Here is a 20,229-nt window from a genome sequence, read left to right as displayed (position 1 = left end):
ATGAACCAGGAGTCAACTCAAGAGGTTCCTTGACTTGAGATATTGGCCTTGAGGTCAAATCCTGAGTTTCTACAGCTTGTGACTGTGGTGCTATGATCATTCCAATTGGTGACCCCGGTGTTATTGGAGTTACCTTTAGAGAATGTATGGATTGATGTGATGGCATTGGAACTATCCCTACTGATTCTTTGACTTTAGGTGATGGCTCTGAGGGTAAACCCACATATTCTACAACCTCAGGTGGACCAATAGTAGTAGGAGAGCTAGAAGTCAAACCATTTGGCTGAGTTGCTCCTGGGGTCAAATTTGCGATTTGAGACTGCGAATCTCCAGATTCTACAACATGTGGCTGTGCTGGTGGAATTATCCCCATGAAATCCATAGCTTGTAATAGTGCCACTGGAGTTACTTTCATGTAATCCATAACTTGATGAGATGGACTGGAGATCATTTCCAATGATCTTGTTTTTTGACATATGGGCTCTGGAAGAAACTTCAACGGTTCTATGACTTGACTTTGTGGCTTTGAGGTTATGTCCACTGATTCAGTAACTTCATGCTGTGGCCCTTCAGTCACTTCCACAGTTTCTATAACTGCATGTTTTGCCTTTGGACTCATCTTTCCTGGTGGTATGACTTGATGGTCTAGTGATGTGTTTATTTCTGCTGACTTCATGGCTTGATATTGTGTTCTTGGGGTTATTCCCACTGATTCTGTGATATGTGGATGTGATTTTTTAATCATCCCCATAGAATCCGTGACTTGAAGCAATACTATAGGAGTTACCTTCACATTGTCTGTGACTTGATTCTGTGGTCTTGAGGTCATCTTTGATTCCATAGCTTGATACTGAGGACTTGGTATTACCTCCACTGATTTAGTGACTTGATATGATGGTTTGGGGCTTACTCTCACTTTTTTCGTGGTTTCCATTGGTTTCCCAACTTCATCTGGTGGCTGTGGGAACAAACCCACAGATTCTATCACTTCTGAATGTGATTCTGGGATCATCCCCATCGAATCCATGACTTGAAGTAATGCCAATGGAGTTACCTTTATGTTATCTGTAACTTGGTATGGTAGCCTTGGGGTCAATTCCACATTAGTCACTTGGGTCTTATGCTGCTGTATCCTTTTTTCTGGAAGGCCTATGACTCTATGCTCTATACTGAGCTCTAGGACATGTTTTGGCTCCTTCTGCAGTAAAGTGGTTTCCTCTTGATTTATGTCAACTCCTAAACTTTTGGGAGGTGGAGTGCCCAGTGATGTAACTAAGGGCCTGGATTCAAGAATTTGGGGGCCATCCCCTGGTTGTGACTGCTTACCTGGGAAAAGTGACTGTGAAATTTTTGTTTCTGTTCTCTTTAATCCAGATTCCACTCCAATATTCACATGGAGCTGAAATGATGGACAGTTTGGGGATTTATTGTTGATACTTTGTTTACTGCTTTGATGAATGGGCATAGATACCTGGATTTGAGGTTTCTCTGGTTCAGGGACTCCTCCTTGTGCATCGATTAAATAATTCAGCATTGCCCATGATTCCCTCACAGGCAGAGGTACTGTTTGTTCCCTCAAAGTACAAACCTTCCAAGCCATATGTCCCTCTAACTCCCACCTAGCCAAAGGAGAGAGACGGATTGGAGCCCACCCTGAGAATCGTGGTCTCTCCCTGGAGCCAGAATTTGGCCCATGATCCCATGTCAAATGACTCTTGCTCCTCCTTCCATTCTTTGTTTTCTCTTGGTGGCAGAGAGCTGGGGATTCAAGAACAGAGTTGATAAAAGAACTTTGAGATCCTAAGGGTGAAAGTGCTGCCAAATTCTGAAAAAGTTTTGATTTCCCAAACTCTGAGAGCCTAAAAGTAGGCAGCAATGTGCCTTGGCTCCTGAACTCAGAAGGCTGTTTCTTGGGTAAAATAGGTAAACTATGGCTCCGGAGTTGCCAGGTTGTTTCTTCAGAAAAGACAGGAAAGTGTGACAGGCTGGAATTGTTGCTTAATGATCCAGAGGAGATGCTGTGGTCAGTAGAATGTTTTGCCTTCTTACAGCCACAACAGGGTAGAACAGGCTCCTGAGCCACAAACACAGAGGAGGTGGAGGAAGAAATCTTATCTTGTGGTTCAGGCAAACACAATTCCAAAAGACTTGATCTGAGAAATAAAGAAAAGTTTCCATTTGCTTTGAAGCAGAAGAAGGTAGGAAAAGTAGGAAAAGGGAAAAATAATGGCTATTTCAAATGCAAAATATTTTGGCCTGAAGGATAACTACAACAGCAAAAGAGGCTGCTTTCCCCAACATCATTTACTTATGGAAAGAATTCCTCCATCAGGAGGAAAGGGAAGCATTTGTCTCCATTCCATTCAGAAATGATCCACAGACCAGTTGTTCTTAAATGTCCTTTGGACCCAGAATTTATCCCCACTGCCAAACAAACAAACCAACTAACTAACCAACCAACCAACTAGCAATCTCCCATTTCCCTCTCTCTTTCCCTCCCTCCTTCCCTCTCTCCTACTCTCCCTCCTTCAGTTCCTTCCTTCCCCCCTCTTAAAAGTTTACCACCTTTGGGGCACCTGGCTGGCTCAGTCCGTAGAGCATGTGACTATTGATCTCAGGGTTGAGTTCAAGCCCCAAAGAGTTTACTTAAAAAAAGGGGGTGGGGGGGGGGGCTCTACCACCTGCTGCAGTTCCCACCTAGAAACTACTACTTTCCCTGACCTTGCACATTCCAGGTGTTGGAAGATCTGTTGAAGACTTCTCTCCATTGACCAGAGTATATATTCCTGGGCCCATCCCACAGGGAGTCCTGAAAAACTGGATATAAGAGATTGTATCAGTGTAGTTGAAGTGATATTAAAGTACTAGTAAAGAAACCATTAAGAAGAGTGACTTAACTTGTAAAGGAAACAGCTATCATAGTGAGTGAAGTAAAATAGTTCTAGCTTACTCCTAATTTTACAGAGTTTATCAGTAGGGTAGGCTGAAGAGAGAAAGAATAGATAGTGAAGATCAGCTTTACTCACCATGTCAGGTTAGCTTCAGGGCAACCCATTCTGAGATTTTCTTCCCACTGGGAAGCTGGGAGTAGGGGTAAAGAGTCTATCAGCATCAAAATTATTGATACTACCTTGTTCAGCCCCCTTGTTTTACAAATAAGGAAACAATGGTGAAATGATGTCCAGGATCATAAAATTAATTAGTGGTAGAGTTCAGACTTAACCTAGGTCTCAAGTTTTTCTATTTTTTTTTTTAAGTTTTTCTATTTTAAACTATACTATGTTGCCTTCACCATGTAGTAGATGGAAGCCATTGGAAAGAGCAGGAACAATCATGGTAGTAGGGAGTTGGAGTAGGGGAAATAAAATTCATAATACATATCTTTTACTCCAAGAGAGTCTATCCAGTGTCCATGGCAGGGAAAAAAGGTATTGAAATTTCCTGCACCAAACTCTTGGTAGTTACCCCTTCTGTATTCTCTAATTTCACCAAATTTCTTTCCTGGTGCTTTGAGTTGTGTACAAAAGGAGATTAGGAAAGGAAGCATAGAATTATAAAGCTGTTTACATCTCTTTGGAAGTTGCTAGAAAGAATCTAGCATCTTTAGAGACGTTAGAAAGAATAAGCACATCTTTCATTTACATAATCTTTCAACCTCCTTCTCTCCACCTACTATTAAAGGCTAGAATCTTAAAGCAGACCCATAGTTGATGTCATGAGCCTTGAGCTGAAGAATAAAGGATAGGATCTTTCTGACCTGTGAATTTCTTGATCTTTTTCAATTTATGCTGCTTTGAAGTCTAGAGAGGCACAAAAAGAAAAAATAAAATCAGAAAACGTTCTAGGTTAGAGAATTTATCAACAGCACAGTCCATCTTATAGACACAAATATTAATACAGTGGGTATCCATAACCACAGCAACAATTATGACCCCATTCATTTATTCATGAATCGTTTCATGAGTACTTACTAAGTTCTAGGTATTATGTCCAGTGCTGGGACAACAAAGATAAATATAATTCCTGTATTCTGAGAACTCACACTAATAGGGAAAACAGATGTCTAAACAGTCAAGTTACAATATTGTATGGTAAATGCTGTAACAGAAATATAAGTGTTAGGGGCGCCTAGGTGGCTCAGTCGGTTAAGCATCTGACTCTTGATTTCAGCTCAGGTCATGATCTCATGATTCATGAGATTGAGCCATGAGGCAGGCTCCAGACTCCACACTAACAGCACAGAGCCAGACCCTGCTTGGGATTCTCTCCCTCTCTCTGCCCCTCCCCCGTGTGTGTGTGTGTGTGTGTGTGTGTGTGCGTGCGCGCGCGCGCATGTGCACACTCATTCTCTCTCTCCCTTTCAAAATAAATAAATAAACAAAACAAAAAAGAAATGCTAAAAAAAAAAAGAAAGAAAGAAATATAAGTGTTAGGGAATAAAGAGGACAGTAATTAACTGCCTGGGAGAGAAGGGAAAAATTACTCAAGAAGTTGCCATTTGTACTGGAGTTTGAAGAATCAGCAGAAGATTTTTGGATAAAGAGCATTCCAAACAAGTGGGAACATCACCAAGAAGATTATAAAGTAATGATTGTCAGGTGCCCTTTTGCTAAGTAGTGAGAGGCAAAGCTGAAAATGTAGATGGAAGCCAGATTTTGCCAAACAGTGGCATTTTTGTTTTATCCTGTAGGTCAGAATTTCCCAATCAGTAGTTTGTAAACTCCTGGGGTTGTTTTGTTTTGTTTTGTTTTGTTTTGTTTTGTTTTGTTTTGCAAGGGTGTTCCAGGTCATTTTAAAGGCATAAATGACATTTGTTACCATTTCAAATAAAACGATTTTTATTTCTTCCTTTTGAATCAGGACATCAGTCTCTGAGAGTGTATTAGAAGAGCATACACAATATTATCCACAGTATTGCCAAATGGTTCAGCTAAGCAGTGTTGGACGGAAGTATTGAAAGCAAGATTTCTTCCAAGAATGCTAGAGTGGTTCAACATAAGAAAGTAAATAAATGAGATATACCACATTAATAATATGAAGGGGGAAAAACTGAATGATTGTCTCAATTGATGGAGAAAAAGCATTGGCAAAATCCAACACTCATTCATGATTTTTTTAAAAAATGAAAACACTCAACAAAACTAGGGATAGAAGAAAACTTCTTCAATACAGTAAAGGGCATTTATGAAAAACCCATAAGTAATATCATTCTCAATAATAAAAGATTGAAAGGTTTCCCTTCAAGGTGGGGAACAGACAATGATGCTCATTTTCACTACTTCTCTTTAACATTGTACTGGAAACTCTAACCAAAGCAATTAATAATAAAAATAAAAGTCATCTAAATGGGAAAGGAAAATGTTAAACAATCTCTCTTCACAGATAACATAATCTTATTTACAGAAAATCCTAAAAAATACACATAAACACACATACACAATTCTTTTAGAGCTAATAAAAGAATTTAGCAAAGTTACAGAATACAATACCTGCACATAAAAAATCAGTTGTATTTCTATACACAAACAGTGAATAGTCTGAAAAGGAACTTTAGAAAATAATTCCATTTTTTTTTTAGTATCAAAAAGAATAAAATACTTAGGAATAAATTTTGCTTTACTTAGAAATAAATTTAATCAAAGAAATGTAAGGCTTGTACCCTGAAAACTATAAAGCTTTGTTGAAGAGATTAAAGAAGACCTAAATAAATGAAGACATCTCTTAACAATGGATTAGAAGATTTAATGTTGTTAAGATGGTTATATTCCTAAAGCAATTTGTAGATTCAGTTTAATCCCATCAAAATCCCAATGTCCTCTTTTGTAGAAATGGAAAAGCTGTTCTTAATATTCATATGGAACTCTAAGGGACTTGAATAGCAAAAACAATCCTGAAAAAGAAGAATAAAGTTAGAGGACTCACACTTCCTGATTTTAAAACTTTCGGTAAAGCTACAATAATCAAAATCATGTGTACTAACATAACGATAGACATATAGATCAACGGAATAGAATTGAGAATAGAAATAAATCCTCATATTTGCAATCAATTGATTTTCATGGGTATCAAGACCATTCAATGGGGAAAGAATAGTCTTTTCAACAAATGGTGCTGGGACATCTGAATAGCCACTTGCAAAAAAATGAATTTGAACCCTTATTTCGCATTATATACAAAAAGTAAGTCAAAAAGTATCATATACCTAGACCAAAGAGCTAAAACTATAGTTTTATAGGGATGTGATCATTGGTTTTATGTTAATTTTACATTGTGGTAGTTAATTTTATGTACGAGGCTATGGTATTCAGTTGTGGCCAAATACTAGTCTAGATGTTGCTATGAATGTATTTTTTAGATATGATTAACATTTTTTTTTATGTTTATTTTTGAGAGACAGAGAGAGACAAAGCGTGAGCAGGGAAGGGGTAGAGGGAGAGGGAGACCCAGAATCCAAAGCAGGCCCCAAGGCTCTGAGCTGTCAGCACAGAGCCCGATTTGGGGCTCAAACTCACAAACGGTGAGATCATGACCTGAGCCAAAGTTGGACGCTCAACCAACTGAGCCACCCAGGCACCCCATCGATGCGATTAACATTTTTTAAAAGATTTTATTTTTAGGGGCGCCTGGGTGGCTCAGTCAGTTAAGCTTGGAGCTTGGACTCTGTGTCTCTCTGTTCCTCCCCCATTCATGCTGTGTCTCTCTCTGTCTCTCAAAAATAAACATTAAAAAAAAATAATAATAAATAAATAAAAATAAACATTTTATTTTTAAGTAAACTCTACACACAACATGGGGCTCAGACTCACAACCCCAAGATCAAGAGTCATAGGCTCTACCTACTGAGCCAGCCAAGAGCCCCTAGATGTGATTAACATCCAAAATCAGTAGACTTTAAGCAAAGCAGATTACCCTCCATAATGTAGACAGGCATCTTCCAATCAGTTGTTGGCCTTAAAGCAGATTGTGTGAGGTTTTCTGAAAAGGAAGGAATTCTGCCTCAAGATTGAAACATATGTTGAATAACTATGCTGTATACCTGAAACTAATGTAACATTGTGTGTCAACTATACTTCAGTTAAAAAATAATTTAATTTAATTTAATTAATTTTTTTAAAAGATCAAAACATAGAAACCCTGCTTGAGTTCCTAGCCTGCCCCAAGGATTTTGGATTTGTCAGCTCTCACAGTATATCAGCCAATTCTTCAAAATCTCTTCTCCTCTCTTTTCTCTCTCTCTCCCTCTCTCTCTCTCTCATGTGCATGGTGTCTCTGTGTGCTGTTATAGTAAAGAACATAACTGGTGTTTGTCCCAGATTCCTGACATAGAGCTTTAAAAACCCTTGGAATTTCCTGAGTGATAGGAATGCCTTGGTTATACTAATGAGGTAGAAAGGTTACTTCTCCCTTTACTTTAGGAAACTGAAATAAACTTGCTTCTAAAATCTGATAAAGACATTACTAGAAAGGAAAATTACAGACCAATCTCTTTCAAGAACACAGATGCAAAAATCCTAAACTTAACATCAGCAAACTTAATCAAACAATATATAAAAAAGGATCATGAACAATATCACAAACCTGTTATGTTTATTTCAGGAATTCACAGTTGCCTTAATATTTTAAAAATTCATTGTAATTCAGCACTTTAATAGAATAAACAAGAAGAACCATAGGAACATCTCTTTTTTTTTTTTTGAAGTTTAATTATTTTTGAGAGAGAGAGAGAGACAGGATAGGGGGAAGGGGCAGAGAGGGAGAGAGAGAGAGAATCCCAAGCAGGGCCATTGCTGTCAGAGCAGAGCTCAACATGAGGTCCCATCTCACAAACCTGGAGATCATGACCTGAGCAAAAATCACAAGTCAGATGCCTAACTGACTGAGCCACCCAGGTACCCCCATACAAACATTTTTTTTATGTTTATTTATTTTTGACACACACACACACACACACACACACACACACACACACAGTGTGAGTGGGGGAGGGGCAGGGGGGGAGAGAGAAAGACGGACAGAGACAGACACAGAGAGAGGATCTGAAGCAGGCTCTGTGCTGACAGCAGAGAATCCAATGCAGGGCTGGAACTCACAACCTGAGCCGAAGTCAGACACTTAACCAAATGAACCACCCAGGCACCCCTTGAACATCTTAATAGAGGCAGAAAAAGCACTTGATAAAATCCAATACACATTCATGCTAAAATTCTTAGCAAACCAGAAATAAAAGGGAACTTCCTTCATCTGCTAAAAACAATATTAGCAAAAACCACACAGTAAATATTACACATAAATAAAACTTTCCTCTACGTAAAAAAAAAAAAAAAGAAGAAGATAAAAATCCCCATTATCCATTGAACATCGTACTGGGAATCCTAGCCTGTACAATAGAGCAAAGAAAAGAAACAAAATTCATAAGGCTTAGAAAGGAAGAAATAAAGCTATCATATGCAGACAATATGATTGTGTAGAATATCACAATATGCTTTTGGAAAAACATCTGATAAATTTTTAGGATTGATAAGCAAATTTAGCAAGATTTTTAGGTACAAGGTCAATATAGAAATATTTATTTTTTATTTAAGAGAGAGAGAGCTTGAGTGGGGGAGAGAGGCAGAGGGGCAGAGAGAGAGAGAGAGAGAGAGAGAAGAGAATCTTAAGCAGGATCCACCCTCAGTGTGTAGCCCAACATGGGGCTCCATCCCACAACCTGGAAATCATGACCTAAGCTGAAATCAAGAGTTGGACACTCAACTGACTGAGCCACCCAGGTGCCCCGAAAGATCTATTTTATTTCCAACTATTGATATTATTTAGAAAATGACATTTTTTATTATTTAAAGATTTCATTTTTAAGTAATCTCTACACTCAACATGGAGCTTGAATTTACAACTCTGAAATCAAAAGTCACATGCTCTAATGACTGAGCCAGGCATGTGCCCCTAGAAAATGACATTTAAAATACCATAGGGGCGCCTGGGTGGCTCAGTCGGTTAAGCGTCCGACTTTGGCTCAGGTCATGATCTCGTGGTTCGTGAGTTCGAGCCCCGCATCAGGCTCTGTGTTGACAGCTCGGAGCCTGGAGCCTGCTTCAGATTCTGTGTCTCCCTCTCTCTCTGGGCCTTCCCCTCTCGAGCTCCATTTCTCTCTCTCTCTCTCTCTCTCTCTCTCTCTCTCTCTCTCAAAAATAAACATTAAAAAATTTTTTTAAAAATAAATAAAATAAAATACCATACAAAGCCGACATTATGTGCCTCCTCATCATTACCTATGAAATAATCCCACACCCCCCAAAAAAAAGTAATTCTGATAAGTCTTAGATCCAACTTCTCCATCCACAGGAAATACAGAAGACAATGGAACATGTTAAATAACAACATGGGTATTTAATCAGTAAAAATCTGCCTACAAAACTCTAGAGGACAGAGGCACCTGGGTGGCTCAGTTGGTTAAGCATCTGACTTGATTTCAGCTCGGGTTTTGTAAGATGGGATTCTCTCTCCCTCTCTCTGCTCCTCCCCAGCTTGTACTCTCTTTTTCTCTCTCTCAAAATAAATAAATAAACATTAAAAAAATTTTTTCTAGGGGTGCCTCAGTGCCTCAGTTGGTTAAACCTCCGACTTCGGCTCAGGTCATGATCTCACAGGTTCGTGGGTTCCAGCCTGGCATCGGGCTCTATGTTGACAGCTGGGAGCCTGGAGCCTGCTTTGGACTCTGTGTCTCCCTCTTTCTCTGCCCCTCCCCCTCTCGCGCTCTGTCTTTCTCTGTCTCTCAAAAATAAATAAATTTGTTTTTAAATTTAAATTTTAAATTAAATTAATTAAAAAAAATTTTTAAATAATAAACACAGCAACCAATCTCAATATGTGAACCTTATTTAGATCTTGAGTCAAACAAACTATAAAAAATAATTTATATCATTTATGAGACAATTGGAATTTGAATACTGATGGATATTTGATGGTATTCAAAGATTATTGTTAAGTTTTTAGACATAATAATAACATTGTGATTAAAATATTGTGATTATTTCTTTTTAAAGAGTCCTTACCTTTTAGGTATACATATTTAATTATGAATGAAATTATATTATCTGAGATTTGCTTGAAAATAATGTCAGAGTTGAAGCTGGGTGATGGGATCATGATTCCATCGAATTCGTTATACACTTCTTTTTTTTTTTTAAGTTTATTTATTTATTTTGAGAGACCGTGTGAGCATCAGCTGGGGAGGGGTAGAGAGATGGGGAGAGAAAGAATCCCAAGCAAGCTCCATGTTGTCAACATGAAGCCTGATGTGGGGCTTGAACTTACAAACCGTGAGATCATGACCTGAGTCGAAATCCAGTCAGACAATCAACCAACTAAGCCACCCAGGCACCCCTATTCATTATACACTTCTACATGCTTTTGATTTGTTTAAAAATTTCACAAACATTTTAAAAAATTAAAAACAAAAACAAACTCCAAAGTTCTTATACAATAAAAAGGTTGGGGAGTTAAAGCTGATACTGGACTTTTTTGCCAACCTAGGTGATAGGAGGTTTAAACTAGATTAAACTTGATAACAGACAAGGAAATATATTTGCCCTTTTTTTATACCTAATTGTTGTGGAACAATTCATACCTGTCCAAGTCAATTAGATATCATGCATCACTTGTTACATGGGGAAAAAGTGGACATTTGTCTTTTCTCTTTCTCTTAAAGATGGTATTAAAGTGAACTTTGCAATTTTAAAAACCATGCTGTTTTACAATGAAATATTATTGTCTACGGCCATACCACCCTGAACGCACCCAATCTCGTCTAAAATGAAATATTATTTACCTAAAGTCATTTACCATATATGATGAAAAAGAGATAAAAATGATGTTTAAATTCCCAAGGGGGTTGACAAATTTTTGACAGTGAAAGAAGTTTGAGGGTCAAACCAGGTTGGGAAATGCTGCTGCAGGCAGAGGATGCTGAGAGATTTTATTCATTTAGTTAGTTACTTTTGGCAGAGTGACGCAATCAGCTGCGGGAAGTTTTGTGTGGGTGGTTTTTGTCTTGTAGAGTCAGGGTCTCTTTAGGCACTAGGCTGGAAAAAGTTTGTAGGAGACAAGCTAGCATACTGTAAATACATGAAGTCCTAGTTAAGGCAATAATAATCTGGATTGTTGTATCTGAGAGATGTTTCTGAGAAAAAAACTGAAAAGACTTTGTGGCCAAATACATTGACAACTATATCTATCTCCAAGATCTGGAAGGTAGGCTAGTGCTGTCCAATAGATTTTTCTCTCTGATGATGGACATATTCTATTTCCACTCTGTCCAATATGATAATCTCTAGCCACCTGTGATAGTGAAATGTCAATAGGGCAATGAAGGAACGGAATTTTAAATTTTATGTGATTTGATTAATTTAAATTTAAATGGCCACAGGTGGTCAGTGGATACCAGATTGGAAAGCACAGGTCTATACCATTAATTTGAGTTGCTGGATGAATATCTCCACATAAATTTTACAAGCACTTCAAACGTAATAGTTCATGTTCCGCCTCCTACCACACTCACAACTTCTGTCTAATGTTTCCTACATCGTTCAAAATGCCATCATCTTGTCATTCACTCAGGGTTAAAGTTGAGAAGTCACTTATTCATTTCACAAACATATAGGGAGCACTTACTAAATGCCACGCAGCATACTAGGCACAGGGGATACAAAGATAAGTACAGTCCTTGTAGGAAAACAATGATAATATCCATAATTAACTCTTGTATTTGAGATCCAATCAGGAAAAAAAGATTCACTCCCTTCTCTCTCTTTCTGCTTTACTTTCCACATCCAAACTTTCACCACAATACCTCCCTGAGGGCAAAGATTTTTGTCCCTTGCATTTACTGCTGTATCCATTGTGCCTACAGTAGCACCTTGTATATGGTGGTAGTGGGTGATAAACATTTGAGGAATGTATCCAGGACCTCTCTCCTACCTTTCTGCTCTAATTCTTTAACTCCCTTTCCCCTTCTTCCCACTACATCACTAATAGAGCCTCCGATTGGCTTAGCTACCCAGGCAACTGCCATAGATGCTTCCTGGAGTTATTTTAAAGCTTTCCTCTCAAAATGTGGTCCTGAGTCAGTCAGGTTACAGGATACAAAATCACCGTACAGAAATCCACTACATTTATATACACGAATAATGAACCGTAGAAAGAGAAATTAAGAAAACAATCCCATTTACGATTGCACCAAAAATAATAGAATACCTAGGATTAAACTTAGGAGGTCAAAGACCTGCACTCAGAAAACTATAAAACACTGATGAAAAAATTGGAGATGGCACAAATGGAAAGGCATTCCATGCTCATGGCTCGGAAGAACAAATATTGTTAAAATGTCCATACTACCCAAAGCAATCTACAGATTCCATGCAATCCCTATCAAAATACCAATAGCATTTTTCACAAAACTAGAATAAACAATCATACAATGTATATGGAACCACAAAAGACCACGAACAGCCAAAGCAATCTTGAAAACACACACACCCACAAATCTAGAGATACCACAATTCCACATTTCAAGATATACTAAAAAGCTATAGTAATCAAAACAGTGTGGTATTGGCACCAAAAACAGACACAGAGATCAAAGGAACAGAATAGAAAGCTCAGAAATAAACCCATGATTACATGGTCAAGTAATCTTCAACAAAGGAGGCAAGAATATGCAGTGGGGAAAAGACAGTCTGTTAAACAAATGGTGTTGGGAAAACTGGACATTTACATGCAAAAGAATGAAACTGGACCATTTTCTTACACCATACACAAAAATAAACTCAAAATGGGTTAAAGACCTGAATGTGAAACCTGAAACCAAAAAAATCCTTGAAGAAAGCACAGGCAGTAATTTGACATTGACCACAGCAACATTTTTCTAGATATGTCTCCTGAGGCAAGGGAAACAAAAGCAAAAATAAACTATTGGGACTACATCAAAACAAAAAGCTTCTGCACAGTGAAGGAAACAATCAATGAAACTAAAAGACAATCTACTGAATGGGAGAAGATATTTGCAAATGACATATCCGATAAAGTGTATCTAAAATTCATAAAGAGCTTACAAAACTCAACACCAAAACCCACAAATAATCCAATTAAAAACGGGCAGAAGAGATGAATAGACATTTCTCCAAAGATGACATACAGATGGCCAGTAGACACGTGAAAAGATGGTCAAAATCACTCATCATCAGGGAAATGAAGATCAAAACTACTATGAGCTATCACCTCACACCTGTCAGAATGGCTAAAATCAGTAACACAAGAAACAAGTATTGGCAAGGATGTGGAGAAAAAGGAACTCTCATGCACCGATGGTGGGAATCCAAACAGGTGCAGCCACTATGAAAAACAGTATGAAGGTCTCTCAAAAAATTAAAAATAGAATTAACATATAATCCAGTAATTGTACTATTGAGTATTTACCCCAAAACTATGAAAATGCTAATTTGAAAGGGTATATGCACACTATGTTTATAGCAACACTATTTACTATAGGCAAATTACAAAAGCAGTTCAAGTGTCCATTGAAAGATGAATCGGTAAAGAATATGTGGTATACAGATACAATGGAATTCAGGCATAAAAAAGAATGAAATGATGCCGTTTGCAACAACATGGATGGATCTAGAGAGTATAATGCTAGGCGAAATAAACCAGGCAGAGAAAGACAAATTCCACATGATTTCACTCATATGTGGAACTTAAGAAACAAAACAAAAGAACAAAGGAAAAATAAAAAGACAAACCATGGGGCACTTGAGTGGCTCAGTTGGTTAAGCATCCCACTTCAGTTCAGGTCATCAGCCCACAGTTTGTGAGTTCAAGCCCCACATTGGGCTCTGTACTGACAGCACAGACAGAGCCTGCTTCAGATCCTCTGTCTCCCTCTCTCTGTCCCTCATCCTGCTCCCAAAAAAAAAAAAACATTTAAAAAAAAAAAAAAAAAAAAAAAAGGACAAACCAAAAAACAGACCCAAGTATAAAGGTTTTTTTTTTAATGTTTATTTTTGAGAGAGAGGGGGGACACAGTGTGAGCAGGGGAGAGGCAGAGAGAGAGGGAGACACAGAGTCTGAAACAAGCTCCAGGCTCTGAGCTGTCAGCACACAGCCCCACATGGGGCTCGAACTCGTGAACCCCAAGATCATGACCTGAGCCAAAGTCCGATGCTTAACGGATTGATCCACCCAGGCGCCCCCCCGTCCAGACTCTTAACTATAGAGAACAAATAGATGGTTATCAGAGGGGAGGTGTGGGGAGGGGATGGGTGAAATAGCTGAAGGGGATTAAGAGTACACTTATCATGATGAGCACTGGGTAATGTATAAAATTGTTGAATCATTACATTGTATACTTGAAACTAATATAATACTGTATGTTAACTATACTGGAATTAAAATTTAAAACTAAACTAAACTAAACTAAAATAAAATAAAATAAAATGTTTCTTCCTTAAAAGAAAAAAAGTGTGGTCCTTGGTCCAACAGCAGTAGCATCACCTGGGAGCTTGTTACAAAGGCAGAATCTCAATCCCTACCCCACAGCTACTAAATCAGAATCTACTTTTTTTTTTTTTAAGTTTATTTATTTATTTATTTATTTATTTTGAGAGAGAGAGAGAGAGAGAGAGAGAGAGAGAGAATGAGTAGGGGAGAGGCAGAGAGAGAGAGAGAATCCCAAGCAGGCTTCATACTGTCAGTGCAGAGCCCGATGCGGGGCTCAAATTCACAAACCAGTAGAGCATGACCTGAGCCGAAATCCAGAGTCAGATGCTTAACTGAGAGCCGGGCACCCCCCCCCCCTTCTACTTTTTAACAAGACCCCCAGCTGATTGATTCATATGCATGTAACAGTTTGAGAAGCACTGCTCTAAAGCACGGATCTAAGCACATTTTTACCCGGCTCTAAGATCTTTGACATCTTTCAACTGCATACAGAATTAATATTTATAGGAAGTGTTCAGCTTGGCATTCAAAGCCCTCCACAATGTCATCTCTATCAATTTTCCAAACTTTTCTCTCACTGTGCTCCCTATACTTCTACACTCCCATCCGTTTAAGTTCAAGCACATCTCTTCAAACACATCCAACACTCTTCAGCTTCCCATGCTTTTCCCCCGTCTATTCCTTCCATCTGGAAGGTCTTCACTACTCTCCTTCATCCACACTATCCACCCTCAAAGCCCTACCCTTCCTCTGAAGCACAACTCAAACCTGAGCTATCCCAGAGGCATTTTATAGATCACCCTGCTTCAAAAGACTCTCTTTACCTCCCACCTCTTCAGCAATATTTATACTTCTATTAATTCATCATTTCCTCTTTCCTTGTGTTATGTACATATCTGACTGACTGTCTCCCCCACTTCACCTTGAGCTCCTAGAAGGTGGGGATGGTGTTTTATTCTTCCTCAATGTCTAGTACACCGCCATATATAAATGGTGTTCAAGGTTTGTTGAAATAAACTGAAGCAGGGGGTGCACCTGGGTAGCTCAGTTGGTTAAGCATCCGACTCTTGATCTTGGCTCAGGTCATGATCTCACAGTTAGTGAGATGGGAGTCGCAAACTGGGCTCTGCAGTGACATCGCAGAGCTTGCTTGGGATTCCCTCTCACCCTCTCTCTTCCCGTCCCCCACTTATGCATGCGTGTTCACTCTCTCAAAATAAATAAATATCTAAAAGAAAAAGAAATAAACTGAAGGGAACAGGATTGAGCATGACTTATAGGAAGACATCCATAGGCCCTATCTCAACTCCCCTCTTCCCCCCACCTAATTCCTCCCATGGTCCAAGACGTAGGGGTTTCCACGGCTTCAGGGACAGGGACAGGGAGCAGTGAATTTCAAGGGACTGTTGCATTACATACCTCTGAGTCTGCCTTGACTCCCACATGCTCTGTGCTCTGTTTCCAAGAAAACAGCCCCCAAAGCCCCCAAACAAGGAAGCCAAATAATAGTGGAAGGCTGACATATGATGGCAGTGGGATGGCCAGCCCCCAAACCGGCGCCATTACTCAACCCCATGCCCCTCTCAGCCAAACAGTGTTTTCCCTCAAGGTTGTGACTATATATGACATCACAATGGACATTCCAAGGTAAACCTGACAGGGCCCAGCCAATGTGCACGCTGCCCAAGTGTCTCTTCTGAGCCATGCCCATCTGCTGCTCCTTTTTGCAGCTGCTCACAGGCTCTGTCCTGACAGCCAATGCTCAGGGAAGACCTCCTTTACAATTCCACTAAGATTGGGCTGGACAACTTGGCATAACGTAAAGAGTATGGAAGCAAAATTTTAAAGAAGGCCTTCCAGGGGCGCCTGGGTGGCGCAGTCGGTTAAGCGTCCGACTTCAGCCAGGTCACGATCTCGCGGTCCGTGAGTTTGAGCCCCGCGTCAGGCTCTGGGCTGATGGCTCGGAGCCTGGAGCCTGTTTCCGATTCTGTGTCTCCCTCTCTCTCTGCCCCTCCCCCGTTCATGCTCTGTCTCTCTCTGTCCCAAAAATAAATAAAAAATGTTGAAAAAAAAATTTAAAAAAATAAATAAATAAATAAAAATAAGGCCTTCCATGTGGCCTGTCTTGCCCTATAAGCATCTTCTCTGGAACTAGTCAGTCCCTAGAGTCCAGGTATGGTGTCATATGTTCCCAGTTACAAATCAGAATAGAGGGTCAAGTACATTTAAGAAATCTAGGATATCTTCAGTAGATACTCTCAGAAAATCTGATATATATGGTTTCCCAACTCCAAGGTTTGACACATTTCTCAGTTGCTATAGCATTGAAACAGAGAAGAGATGTCACATAGGGAAATTAAATCACCTTAGAGGATTGCTGTATTCCAGAATCCATGGTCTCATTTTCCAAGTCTAGAACATATATTATGTCATTACACCCAGAGTTAACTGGATTCTCTATGGGTAATTCACTGTAAACAAAATTTATAAGGAATTAACTTGTGCTATAATCAAGAGAAATAAAACTGGCCAGGACATTTTTTTTCTTATAGGAAAGTTAATCTGGAAAATCAATTCAATTAAATAACTACTGAATAAAAGACACTGTTTTAGAAAAAGACAATCATGCGGGGCACCTGGGTGGCTCAGTCAGTTAAGCGTCTGACTTCAGCTCAGGTCATGATCTCACAGTCTGTGAGTTCAAGCCCCACGTCAGGCTCTGTGCTGACAGCTCAGAGCCTAGAGCCTGTTTCGGATTCTGTGTCTCCCTCCCTCTCTGCCCCTCCCCCGCTCATGCTCTGTCTCTCTCTGTCTCAAAAATAAATAAAAACATTTAAAAAATTTTTTTAAAAAGACAATCATGGTCTCTCAGTCTCTCACCTTATAGAATTTTCAGTCTACTGGGGCAGCCAAAGTAATATTCTCAAAAAGTCCATCACCAAGGAAGTGGTTAAATACACATGGTATGTCCATATTATGAAATACTTTGCAGTCACTATAAAAATCATAATTATAAAGAATTATACTTGTCATGCTGAGCACATACTATGTGGCAGGTGCTAGTATATGCCAACCTAGAGTTCTAAGGTTAGGGATGGAGATACTGTTTGGGTTCTTTTTTCCTTTCTTTCTTTAAAATTTTTTTTAATTTATTTATTTTTGAGAGACAGAGACAGAGACAGAGTGTGAGTGGGGGAGGGGCAGAGAGAGAGGGAGACACAATCTGAAGCAGGCTCCAGGCTCTGAGCTGTTAGCACAGAGCCCGACATGGGGCTCGAACTCACGTACTGTGAGATCATGACCTGAGATGAAGTCAGACCCTTAACGACTGAGCCACCCAGGAGCCCCTGATTTGGTTCTTAAAACACGTTTGTATGGTTTTACAAGCACCTTTTTCTATATGTACATAAAAGTTAGTTCTTCGTGTCTTGAAGATTTACTCACCATTATGTTTGAGTCATCTGCTATTTTCTACAGCTGAGATTCATTTTTATCATTTCATTGGATTGTATAACCACTGCATAACTTATTTATCCATTACAATATTGATGGACATTTGGCTTGTTTTCCAAGTTTGGCTTTTATAAACAATGCTGTTAAAAACATCCTTGTCCATGTATCTTGGTGCACCTTTGTTCCTATTTCTCTACGGCAGTGGTTCTCAAGCTTTAACATGCATCAGAATCATGTGAAGGGCTTGTTAAAACACAGATTGCTGTCTCTATCCCTAGAGTTGTTGAGTAAGTTTGGAATAGAGCTCTGGAATTTGGCATTTCTAAGAAGTTTCCAGACGTTGCTGATGCTGCTGGACCAACGACTACATTTTAAGGTTCTCTGCTCTAGGGCATTTACCAAGGAGTGGAGTAGCTAGGTTATGGAGCATGCATAACTTAAACTTTAGTAGACAGTGCTAAACTGCTTTTTCCCGAGTGGTTACGTCAACATTTCCACCAGTGGTGAATGGCAGGTCTTCCTGTTCCATTTTCATGCCAACATGTGGTATTTTCAGGCTGTTTAATTTTAGCCAATCTGGTATATGTGGAAATGGTATTTCATTGCTTAACTTAAAGTCCTCTGATTACTAAACTACTAACTTGTGAACACATTTTCATAAGTTAATTGGGCATTTTGTTTTTAGACACAATGCTGCATTCCAGTTTCTAATATTTTGTTTGGGATTTTTGTTACCTCTTTTCATGAGAGAGACCATTCTGTAATTTTTCTCTCTTGTTCTTTGTCAGGCTTTCGGTATCAAGGTCATGCTAGACTCATGAGTTGAGGAATGTTCCCTCTTTTTTTTTATTGTTATGAAAAAGTTTGCATAAAATTGGAACTATTTGATTCTTCAACATTTGGTACAACTTGTCACCAAAGCCATAAAAGCCTGGAGTTTTCTTTGAGTGAAGGTTTTTGGCTAAATATTCAATTTATTTGAAGGCTATAATACTATTGAGAATTTGTAAATTTTTTTGTCTTCTATGGTGACTTATATTTTCTAGTAATTTTTCCATTTAATCTACATTTTCAAATGTATCGATATAAAATTGCTCAAATGCAGTACTGTCTCCTTGTTTTTATATTAGTTATTTGTGTCTTTCGTCTTTCCTTTTTTCCCTATCCTTGATCTATCTTGCTAGACATTTGTCCATTTTAATTATTTCAAAGAGCCAACTTTCTGTATGTTTACTTTCTCTTTCAATAATTTCTCCCTTTGCCTTTATTATTTCCTTACTTCTACTTTCTCCCTTGTCCCAGTTTTATTGAGATATAATTGACAATTCTACCTTCTCTGGATTTACTTTGCGTTTTTTTCTAACTTCCTGAGATAAATGCACTTTTAACCCTTTTTCCCTAATATATGCATTTGAAAGTATAAATTTCCTCTTAAGTACTACTTTAGTTTCATCCTGCAAGTTATGCAGAATTTTTAAAATTTTTTTAATGTTTATTTATTTTTGAGAGACAGAGAGAGACAGAGCACAAGCAGGGGAGAGACAGAGAGAGAGGGAGATACAGAATCCAAAGCAGGCTCCAGACTCTGGGCTGTCAACACAGATCCTGACGCAGGGCTCAAACCCACAAACTGTGAGATAATGACCTGAGCCAAAGTTGGATACTTAACCAACTGACCCACCCAGTGGCCCCTGATATGTAGCATTTTTATCATTCTGTTCCAACTATTTTCTAATTTCCAGGATGATTTTTTCTTTGATTCATGGGTTATTTGGTAGTTCATTTTAAGTTTCTAGACATATGGGGATTTTCTTTTTTTTTTTTTCCTTTTCAAATTTTTATTTAAATTCTAGTCAGTTAACATACAGTGCAATATTGGCTTCAGGAGTAGAATTCAGTGATTCATCACTTACATAAAACACCCAGAACTCATCACAACAAGTGCCCTCCTTAATACCCATCAACCATCTAATCTAACCCATCTCCCACCCCCTTCCCTCCATCAACCCTGTTTGTTCTCTATCTTTAAAGGTCTCTTATGGTTTGTTTCCCTTTCTCTTTTTTTTTCCTCCTCCCATATGTTCATCTGTTTTGTTTCTAAAATTCTGCATATTAGTGAAATCATGTAGTATTTGTCTTTCTCTGACTTATTTCACCTAGCATAATACACTGTAGCTCCATCCACGTCATTGCAAATGGCGAGATTTCATTCTTTTTGATGGTTGAGTAATATTCCATTGTGTTGTGCATGTGTGTGTGTGTGTGTGTGTGTGTGTGTGTGTGTGT

General features: G+C 38.8%; 1 protein-coding gene across 1 annotated transcript in view; it reads right to left on the bottom strand.

Moving 5' to 3' along the window:
• LOC125917129 (uncharacterized) overlaps positions 1–16,084 on the bottom strand; it is a gene marked incomplete at its 3' end in the record, with an annotated part of 30,361 nt that extends 14,277 nt beyond the window's left edge. Inside the window, exons 1-5 of the mRNA XM_049623395.1 lie at positions 15,910–16,084; positions 3,758–3,800; positions 3,027–3,081; positions 2,722–2,817; positions 330–2,153 (exon numbers count right to left, since the gene is read on the bottom strand). Coding sequence (XP_049479352.1) covers positions 330–2,153; positions 2,722–2,817; positions 3,027–3,081; positions 3,758–3,800; positions 15,910–16,053 — 2,162 coding nt within the window. The remainder of the gene's footprint in view (positions 1–329; positions 2,154–2,721; positions 2,818–3,026; positions 3,082–3,757; positions 3,801–15,909) is intronic.
• Between the last annotated feature and the right edge of the window lie 4,145 nt (positions 16,085–20,229).

The sequence above is a fragment of the Panthera uncia genome, unplaced genomic scaffold (assembly GCF_023721935.1).
Source record: "Panthera uncia isolate 11264 unplaced genomic scaffold, Puncia_PCG_1.0 HiC_scaffold_1510, whole genome shotgun sequence".
Classification (NCBI taxonomy): domain Eukaryota; kingdom Metazoa; phylum Chordata; class Mammalia; order Carnivora; family Felidae; genus Panthera; species Panthera uncia.
This window is presented reverse-complemented; position numbering and strand designations above follow the sequence as displayed.